The following is a 10920-nucleotide window of genomic DNA, read 5'->3' as shown; positions in this document are numbered from 1 at the left end:
CACTTACCCTATATCCTTGACCATCAACTTTGCATGCCTCTAGATCGTCCGTCCTCCTTTTTCAGTGTCGACAAAAAGTAATGGCTTGACTATAAATTGGGTCTCGCTCCTGAGACAGTATGCCAGGTCCTCCTAACCTATATAGAATGAAGCACGCAAAGGACCACATGCAATTGATCATTATTAATGCTATTCTTAGAACTTTTGAGATTGTGCTGTTGAAAATTCCTCCCAACACTCGTGGGAATCAAGACAACAAGGAAATGGTAAAACAGATTCGATTTCTCCGAAAATTCACTTCAGGTTGGTAACTTTTAAACCTGAACAAAAAAATACGAGTCTTTTTCTTCTTTATCAGTAGCAAAGGAAATAGACAATGACGCTATCCGAAGACGGAACAAACCCATTCTGTCTTACAAACTCTACCACCACTAAATTAGGAACATAAAAGTGATGGTGCTAGAACCAAAAATTTATTGAATGATGAACAATAATACTTCCTTATTTCAAAACAGAAATTAGCTCAAAAGGGAACTTGATGAGATGGAACTCTCAAACGCTATAGTCACAAAAGGCCGGTGCCGGCCCAGTTCAGTGTACAAAAGAATCACTTTGAATTGAACTTGTTGCTAACTGTATCGTAGCTCGGGAAGTAAAGGACTGCAAAACAAAATTGAGAAGAAAAGCAGATGAATGATAATATAATTGCACGAAACAAATGAGTTTAGTTAACAGAAACTTCTCTCTAAACCAGATAAGTACCATCTCCGTATGATGCCAATGTGAGAGGAGAAGATAGAAGCTTTTGGGCAGTTGAAGCAATATCTTTTACTGTAACCTCATCCACGGCCTTCAAGAAATGATCCACTTCCATCCTAGGGCAAATACGAAATATATATATTTTATTAGTAATAAGCTCAACTGGCAGAGGGTAAAACAAGAAAGCAAATTACGGTGTCACACAAACCCTATACAAGGAGATAGGAAAGTACTGCAAAACATGACATATTCAGGAAATATATCAAGAAGAAAGTATTGTCAACTATCTGTGAGACCTTTTTAACACAGCAAAACATAGTGCTAAAATTAACAGCTAAATCTGATAACTAAATTAGCAACAACAAATACATAACAAATTACTTGAATACCAGCATATGAAGGAGATATACTAATATGTAAGAATACATTCACAAATCCCAACACCTACAAATACACATCAAGGAGGTCCTACCTCTTCCCATAAGTCAGAACTTGTCTCCCTATATCTTCAGAAGCAATCACCTACACGAAACAGACTGAAGGCTTAGCAATTAAGAATTTTACAATGCCAAGAAGCACAACTACCATAACAAAGAATAAATTTCTATCAATAAGAGGTAAAAAACAATTTGCATACTCTAGATTCCAAATTCATGAGAATGGCAGACTTCGTCGACTTTTTAGCACGATCTAACTGCACCTGGTCAACTGCATGAAACAGAGATAAACATGTCAGCAACAGGATCCCAAGTAAAATTGGATTATCAAGAAAGAAACTACATATAGTTGGATGCAGCAAACCTTCTCCAGGTTTTGAAATTGCAATAAGCTCATTAGCGACTATATCGACTGCTTTTGCCGCAAAATCAGAACTCTGAACAGAGAAATTTCCGAAGATCAATCAATAAAAGATAGAAAATGGCTAGATTCCACCGTCTAATGTTAAGAAAAGTTCCTTTCCAATGCTAGAATTTCACCAATGATATATAAAGTACTGAAATTGCAATTTCCTTGTGTAAAACAAAAGCCAATATTCAAAAGTGGCTTACAGTAGTAGTTTGGATGCCAAAAATGCCAGTATTGTTGTAGATGTTGCTGAATGCTGAAATAGACTGGAATTGTGGATGGTTATTCAAGACACGTGCATCTGATCGTCATGTCAGCACATACATTCAGAGACAGATCATTTAATCCCGTCTATCATTACTATTATTATCATTTTTTCCAATTTTAGGTAGGAGGGTGGGAGAGAGTCAAGGAAATAGAAGAGAATGAAAATAAAACAAAAGTAGATATTCAAGACAACTAAAAATGCATCCAACAGCTAGAATTCTTTTTGTTCTTAGATTAAGAACAAGGCATGTGTCCAATAGAAATTATAGTCAATAGCTAAGCACGATTTTGTTTATGTATTATATTCTGCATTGCAGTTGGCCTTATGTGTGCAACTTACAAAGCCGTGAGTGCATCCCTTTTCCAGGTCCGCCGGTTGAGAAAGATCCACCTCCTCCCAAAAGCATCTATGATACAATTTGAGAAGTTATTGCTTCTAAAGAGATTAAAAAAATACAAAAAACTATCCAAATAAATATATTGTATACGTGTGTGTATATATACGTATATACATACATTAATATATACACATATGTATGAACATATTTATAAATATACGTATATACATACATTAATAGATACACATATGTATGAACATATCATAAATATGAAGCAAAAGAAGTTGTAAAGAAGTCACTTTCAAAACCTGAATAACAGTTAATTTTATAGCTTCCTTTTCCTTATGCCAGCCGCCGGGAACCTCAAATGCAAGAGCAAAATGGGTGCTCTGGTCAAGTAGGAAACAGTTCAGTTTTATTAATTTTAAGACAGACATGAATAAGAGGATAGAGATAACTAAATGGATAAAACGTATATCATACACACCCCTGAATCAGCTTGACAACGATAATCACCTCCCGTATACACAGATTTTGGCTCCTCAGGACGAGGGACAGCAGGGAGATCAGCCAAAAGTGGCTCCGCAATGGATACTAATTCTTCATGTTCAACCCCATAAGCTGCAAGTACTATTCTTGGAGCAGTGTAGTTTTCCTGGAATTCTCATAGGAAATTCAGTTTACTGCAAGTACTCCACGTAAATACACAAACCTATCTGTGTGGGTGCATAAATGTATTTATAAGTAACTTAAATTGACGCCAAATAAAATGTGCATGGACTTACGGCAACAAATTCCTCCAGAATTGTACCATTCAATCTATTTATTGCTGATTCAGGAGCTAGAAGTGGGTTAGCTAGGGCACCCGCATAACCAGCAGAGTGAATAGCTTCCAAAACCAAAGCTTCAGGGTTTTTGGAAGCTTCACTAATCTCAGCTTTCACCTTCTGAAGCTATACATCATATGGTAGAATGAGCCATAAGATGGAAATAACCATAAAATTAAACCCCAAACCCCCACCCACCCCACCCCCCAAAACAAAAACAAAAAAACAAAAAAAGAAAAAAAGAAAAAAAAATTCCAAAACTGAATTTGTATCGCAAATCACAGGACGGTATCAAAGGTTTACCTGCTCATTCACCTCCCAGTCCAGAAAAAAAGGATTCCTTGCACAATCAACAAGGAGCTCTACCATTTCGGGAACATGTGTCTTTAGAGCATCAAAAGTGTAACCCATCTGTTCGCGAGAAGCTGAGGCTTGCACATGTCCACCAATTGCCTCAATCTCCCTTACAACGCGCAAGTGGCTCCGGTTTCTTGTAGTCTTGAAAGCCATTCTCTCCAGCAGGTGTGAGGCACCAAATGACACTGGTGTCTCATAGATTGAACCACAATCAAGATACAAACCAATTGAAGCAGCCGGAGTCTGGTCAACCAACAAAACCCAACAGCAATTTAGTCAGACTATTACTTCTTTTTATCAGAAGAATAAAACATATACATAAATATGGGAAATCATTCCGTAAAGAAATACTCCTATACACACATACCGCTGATGTTTGAGAAGCTATTTTGAGGCCATTAGGAAGAGACGTGATCCTGGTAGTATCTGGTTGAACGTAGTCCGGCAATGCATGTGGGGGGTTGACACCGGGAAGCGGGAATTCTAGCGGAGTCGAACTCCTGGAACTTCCCCCAGTCAGCCATCCAAACAGACCTCCAAAAATGGATGAGGATTGGTTTGTTGCAACAGCACTAGAACTTGCATATCTGGCAAGTCCCCTATTGTAGTTTCGGCCCTAAATATCATTTTCCGATGAGAGATCAATACCACACTACCACTCTAACAAACTAATCAATAAATAATACACTAATAATAGAAATCAACAGAGAATTATGTTAGGAACTCGGAAATCTTACTACATTAACAATACTGAAAATGGAAAATACAAGATAGAAATGGGTGGTTTCGAGGACCCCCAACCTCCAAGCAATCACAGCACCTAAAAAACTTCTCACAAATCTCATCACGAGCCCTCATCAGCCACTAAACCCCCCATTTATCCTACTACAAGACTAGTAACTAACCACTAACCAATCTCTAGCAATCCATTACTTAACAGGCCCCTAACCAATTGCAATCAAATCAAGTTCAATTCATCCGATTTCTGATCTAAGACAATGAATCAGAAATTACTAAAAAATTCAACTCAACATTATCAAAAGCTCATGTTAGGCTCAGTTAATTCAACGAAAATAAACTACTTCCAAAGCTCCTAAATTCTCAATTCTTCTACATTTCTCAAAGTTTATCTGCAACCAAACGGGATATCGTAAACAAACAAAACAAAATCGAAAAGATCCAATTGGCAATGAATTGGAACATAACAACCAACAGATTCTAGGATCAAAAAAGTATCATCACAAAATCATCCCAAAATGTTCGTCGACATGAATTTTAGCTGAAGATCGAATCAGCGGTTAGAGATTGGAAATCTCTGGAACGGAGACATAACTGACCTTTACAGCCCGGAGGCGCGAAGCTGCGGTTCTGTACATGGCGACGAACTTGGATCGTTGGTGAAACCCTAAGATTGATCGGAGTCTGATATTGTCGATCAAAGGTTGGGGAAGAGAAGCTGCGGAGGATTAGGGCTCTGTTCACGATGAGAGAGAGTTCAAGGGCCGAGGCTTGAGGAGAGATTTCGCAGGGACGGAGGGTCGTTCACGTGTGAGTTTTCTGGAGGCACGTGGGACTTCATCGCGCCGTTTCGGTGGGAGTCAGGGAGTATGTGAATCTCGTCCGTTGAAATGAGCCGGATCAAATTGATCTCAGCCGTTGGTGGTCGGCCTCAGCCTGGTTGTGCTGCTTTTTTTCTTTTTTACTCTTTTTTTTTTTTCAAAAATCTAGTAATTTTTAGAATTTTTTTTCTACTTCTTCTTTTCTATTTGGAAAATAGTATTTTCGTTACTAAAATTAAATTTCTTTTTCTTACTAAGAGCATTCCAATCCAGTGTCAAATTGATGTGCCAAAATCATAATTTGATATTTATGAAATGTAATTGTTACGTTAAATTTGACAATTACTACAACATTTTGGCAGTAGTTAGTACATTTGATTAATATTCGTTGAAAAATAAATTTTTTTATTTAATCATTACAATATTGTTTCTTAAAGTTATTTTAATATTAAAAGTTTATTTCTACAAGTTTCAAATAAAAAGTAGGTACATCAATTAAAATCAAATATATAAGTTATTTTTAAACTTTTTAATGCAAATACAACATCAACATTGATATTGGATGCATGGTTACAAAACCAACTTGTGGAGTGGGAGATTTTGTGTTCCTTGGTTAATCCTAGTGTTCCAATTTCAGCCACTAAAAATAGTGGCAAGTAGTAACAGTATCGAAGAATTATTCCTTTTAATACGTAACTTATGGTGTATTCTAAGAATCTGGCATCAATTCTTATTCCATATAGCTAATGATTCTCATGAGAATTTTGCCCTTGCATTCCCATAATTCTTCAATTCGTTCCCTCTAAAGCAAATGACATATTTCTCGTAGTCTTTCCAATTTGAACCAAATTACAAAATTCTCCAAGAAAAATATTATAAGATATATACGAACTATGAAGATCTAGAAGATATGCAGAATAAGAACAGTTCTCACGAGAGATGCGACAAAAATGACCAAGAACCACAAAAATCCAATAATAGTAGAAAAATCCTTTATATGTATATATTATGAGAAAGTAAGGAAGGAAGAATGGAATATTATAAACATGTTCAATATTCCTGCGGTATCTGTAACTCTTTAGTTTACTTTATTTGAGTCTGATTATTATGATTATGATTATTATTATTTCTACAATGCATAATTAAACTTACAACCTCCTTATTACAAAGCCCCACTCCATTTAAATCTCTGGTGTCGTTAGACTAAACGGTCTTAGGCTAGCTACGAGTTTAGATTATGAAACGTGATAAATGGCTAGCACGTTTAGAACTCGTTCTAAAATGATTTTATTTTTTGTATGAAAATAAAAATGAAAATGCTTTCAATCTCAAACATAAATTATTTTTGAAAATGTGTTGGTAGTTTTATCAAGAGATTATTTTCAGTATAAAAAAACCAATTAATGTCTATCTCTTTCTCTCTACTCGAGAGAGGAGAAAACGAAAACAAAAAATGAAAAACGACTAAAAGTTATTTTTCATTTCTCTCTCATTTTACACTAAATCAAAAAATCATTTTCATTTCTGTTTTTTATTTTTATTGCACCAAACGCCGTTTTAAAAACGTTTTCATTTTTTCTTTTTCGAAAAACGTAAAAAATAAAAACGGGATCAATTCCAAATACTGCCTATGTGACACATATTTTTATTATCAGTCATGAGTAAGGAACATGATCCATATCTCATATATGTACCACTACTTGTTCTACAAAATTCTATTCCCTTAATTATTCACCTCCTCCTTTTGCCTATACACGTCAAATTGCAGCACGTTTGCATGCTCAACGACTATATATATATTGACAAAAACACACGAATGGAAGCTTCGAACTTGTTATATAGTTTGCTGCTCAAAACAAAAAAAAAAAAAAAAAAAAAAAAAAAAAACGGGAAGAAGAAGAAAATCAATATGGCAATAACTATTGGTGGCTCACCACCTATTGCTGCTATTCCTCAGAAAAAGTATGACTCTGTCCAGTGGTTGTCAAAGGGTGGGTAGGATATTTAAATATATATATATATATATATATATATTATCTGTAAGACAGTTTTGAATCATCACATCGCGTTCAAAAATGTGTTTATTAGTAGTAGGTTTTTTCATTTATTCCTTCATGAGTCAAATAATGTTCTTGGTTTTACAGGTTTTTCACATATGAAGATTTTCTCGAGAAACCCGAGATTTAAGTTGAGTTCCTCTCCATTGCCTTTCCATGGGGCGGGAAATATGCCGAAGGAAACAGATGTTCATGTAGTGACTCCAGACATGTCTTCACCAAGGCTGATGCCAGAATTACTTGATGCATGGAATGATGATTATAATGGTGTTGTGATTAATCCAGAGAGCTTGCCAATGAGCGCAAATGCTTTTGCATCTGCTCTTAGGGCTTCTCTTTCCCACTGGAAGTTGAAGGTCTGAATGATCAACTTAGATGAAACATTTCCAAAAAGAGAAAGATAAAAAAAAAAATGAAAACAGATTTTGTTTATCCCACTTGTTATGCTACTTAAGTAAATATCACTTTGAGAAAATAAGAGATTGGAATAAAGTCCTACGACATAAATATCGTTTTGAAAGAAGGCAGTTTTAGGACTCGTTTAGTTAATTCGAATTGAAATGTGATTTTATGTGAGTTTTTTACTATAGTAAAAAAGTTAGATGTGACTGTTTCTGAGAGCTTTTTATTGTGGCAAAACTCAAATTCTAAACTCAAATCTGTTAAATGAACGGGGCCTTAGTGACTGAGCCTCCTTAGGCTAGTTGTCCTGTCCAAGTGGCTTTTTTGAACTTTTATCTCATTTTAAAAAAAAATCTTTTTTAATGTGTCCACCAAATTTTTTTAATTACAGCTTTCATATAGAACATTTTTAAATATATGTTATCCCCCAAATTTAACTTCTACTGTACTCATACTTCATATTTTTTTAAAACATTTTGATTACACTTTAAGTTAATTTTTACTCTCAAGTATAATGAAGGGAAACAGTACAAATAAATAGAAGAAAATAAAAGAGAGAGACAAATAGTTTTTTTTTTTTTTTTTTTTTTTTTTTTTTTTTTTAAAGAAGAAGAAGAAGAAGAAGATAGTTTACTTTTAGTTTAGTTCTAATTTGGACGTTAAAAAAATTCCAGGGGTTTTGCATTGACAGTACTTTGTTTAGAATCCCACATATTGTCTGACAAAAAAAAAAAAAAAAAAAAAAAAAAAAAAACATGACTTTGCTACTGAGATTACCTTATTAAATTCTTATTAAAAAAAAAAAAAAGCAATATTGTTTGTATAATATTGCAGGGGAAGAAAGGGGTATGGCTGAAAATACTGCAAGAGCAAGCCGAGCTCGTACCTATCGCGATTCAGGTAACAAATTTCAACATTATTCCATGTCTTGGTAACGCCAAAAATGTTAAGCAAATTTTTGGTCATGTTTAATGCCACTAAACCATGAGTTACTTTGATATCTCATATATGGCAAATTTCCTTTATGGATTTTGGTTTTTCAGGAGGGTTTCAATTACCACCATGCTGAATCAGGGTACGTTATGTTAACACACTGGCTTCCAGATGATCTCTGCATGCTTCCCGGTAGCCCTTCACATCAAATAGGAGTTGGTGCTTTTGTGATCAATGACAAAAGAGAGGTACCTCTAACAAAACTTTCCTAGTGTAACACAGTTTTAAATCCCGATACGTAACATTTGTCAAGTTAATTATATGTCGTATATTTTTTTAATTTAATATGAATCTTGTGTGATTTCATGATCTAAAATGTGTCGTACTAGTAGGGTATTTGTTCAATTCTTATTGATCGTTCTTTTTTTTTTTTCCTTTGCCGAGTACGAAATTGGATGGATTTATAATTAGTTAATTTCCATTCATTTTTAGGTGCTTGTCGTGAAAGAGAAGTGTCCTTGTAGTTGCTCAGGTGTGTGGAAGTTTCCCACCGGTTACATCAACAAGGTGAGAATTTTCCCCTATTGCTCAATAAAATTACACACTAAGGATCCGTTTAATTTACTGATTCGAGTTGAGATGTGACTTTATATAAGAGTTTTTTACTGTAGTAAAAAAGTTAGATGTGACTATTTTTTAGAGTTTTTTACTGTAACAAAACTCAAATTTTAAATTCGAATCGGTGAAATGAACGGTGCCTAAATTCTCTCTCCCCAAGTATATTCCAATTTCCACAGCCGCCGGTTCTTAAACTTCTTATTTTTTGTCATTTCAGTCTGAAGACATATTCTCTGGAGCTATAAGAGAAGTGAAAGAGGAAACTGGTGTAAGTAATGTTCATGTTTTTCGAGCGAGAAAAAAAAAAGTATTTTTTGTTCTCTTACAAAATTTATATTAATAAATTAAAATCACTTATTTAAAACTAAACAAGTCTAAAGACTCAATTATACATCAACTGTTAGCTAATTACGTGCCGCCTTTTTGTTTGACAGGTTGACACTGTTTTTCTGGAAATAGTTGCTTTCAGGTGAGGCTTATCTAACGGTAGTTCAGTAGCAGTACTGCAATTAATACTTCCCATTTTTTTGGACATCAGTACAACTCAAACATCACGAGAACAAAACAAAATTTTTGATGAGAGACAAATTATTTCAATTGGTTGAATTGTTTCTTTTCTTCATTTAATGATTGAAATTTAAGTTGCACATATATCTAAAATTCTAAAAATCTAAAAGAAATACAAATATATTTATACCCTTACTCATTAAAAAAATCCCAAACTACAATATTCATTGATTTTTTTCTTTCTTATTTTTTGGGGCTTTGTGTTGAAAATTTGAAGACATGCCCACTTTATGGCGTTTGAGAATTCGGACCTGCTCTTTGTTTGCATGCTGAAACCAATGTCCTGTGATATCATAGTTGATGAGAAGGAAATCCAAGCTGCAAAGGTATTTGAATTTATAATCACACGGTAATTTAATCCTTGAAATTACTTGTTTTATCTTTAAAAAAAAAAACTTTGCACCGTTAATTCGTTGATTTGAGTTTTTAATTATTTTGCACACGTATTGCGATTTTTCTGATTTTTTTTTTTTTTTTTTTTTTCCTTTCAGTGGATGCCTCTTGAGGAATTTATAGGACAACCCTTTTATCAAGACGATCCGATGTCAAAGAAGGTGACTGATATTTGCATTGCGGCTCATGAAGATCGCTATTGTGGATACGTTGGACAACAACTTGCCTCAAAACTGGACTGCAAATTATCCTACTTGTATAATGCTGCCTTCTGGGACGAATAAAAATTAAGAATAAACCAATTTAAAAAAAGCAAAAATAAATATACACTTGAAATTAGTGCATAATGAGAACATAAATTTTACTTTGTTTTGACTTGGTGGGTGTGACTACAATGCATCTGGACCCCAAGTCATTGTCTTTAATTGAATCATTAATGCATTGCCAAGAATTAGAAATCAGGATGTGTGTGCTACCCTACTAAAAAGAGGAAAATTATGAAGACCATATTTGCCTATCGACTTTTATGACTTGTAACGATTTCATAATTCATGATAAAATATGGCAAAAAGTGATGTACTTGATAACTATATGTGGCTGAGAAATGATCGTGTTAATTGGAGTAAGTTTACCATACATCCTATCTTTTTCGAATGCATATGCTTTCTAAATTTCAGTTGTTTTGATGAGGTTTACAAAAAAGTTTTATATACGATAAAATTTTGAGGCATTTATTATTATATGGCTAGTTTAGTATCATGTTCCACACGTATTATCAGACAGTTTAAATTAAATAAGTACACATTTAAAAATTATTTTAATATGAATAAACGAGTAAAACTCACATCAAATAAGAATCAACAAAGAAAAATAAGGACATATTTGAAATAAATTATGTCAATCAGAGTAAAGCGAGAAAAAAAAAAGTATTTTAAAAAAGGCACGTCGTAGTAACTCAACTATAGAGTAGTTTTTGGTAAAAGATAACATAAAGGAA

General features: G+C 34.1%; 2 protein-coding genes across 2 annotated transcripts; one reads left to right on the top strand and one right to left on the bottom strand.

Moving 5' to 3' along the window:
- Positions 1-281: 281 nt before the first annotated feature.
- LOC21388960 (mitochondrial-processing peptidase subunit alpha) lies at positions 282-4956 on the bottom strand. The gene is made up of 13 exons (XM_010088608.2): positions 4732-4956; positions 3762-4010; positions 3341-3637; positions 2996-3163; positions 2698-2865; positions 2519-2599; positions 2213-2279; positions 1809-1906; positions 1561-1633; positions 1397-1467; positions 1232-1281; positions 763-875; positions 282-660 (listed from the first exon to the last, which is right to left on the bottom strand). Exons 1-13 carry the CDS (start codon positions 4768-4770, stop codon positions 608-610), a joined length of 1527 nt encoding a protein of 508 aa, XP_010086910.1. The 5' UTR covers positions 4771-4956; the 3' UTR covers positions 282-607.
- Positions 4957-6862: 1906 nt separating this feature from the next.
- Positions 6863-10207, top strand: LOC21388959 (nudix hydrolase 8). Its single transcript, XM_010088607.1, has 9 exons — positions 6863-6944; positions 7098-7366; positions 8247-8312; positions 8456-8593; positions 8838-8912; positions 9181-9231; positions 9398-9432; positions 9748-9856; positions 10022-10207. Exons 1-9 carry the CDS (start codon positions 6863-6865, stop codon positions 10205-10207), a joined length of 1011 nt encoding a protein of 336 aa, XP_010086909.1.
- Positions 10208-10920: the final 713 nt, after the last annotated feature.

The sequence above is a fragment of the Morus notabilis genome, unplaced genomic scaffold (genome assembly GCF_000414095.1).
Source record: "Morus notabilis unplaced genomic scaffold, ASM41409v2 Scaffold729, whole genome shotgun sequence".
Taxonomy (NCBI): Eukaryota; Viridiplantae; Streptophyta; class Magnoliopsida; order Rosales; family Moraceae; genus Morus; species Morus notabilis.
This window is presented reverse-complemented; position numbering and strand designations above follow the sequence as displayed.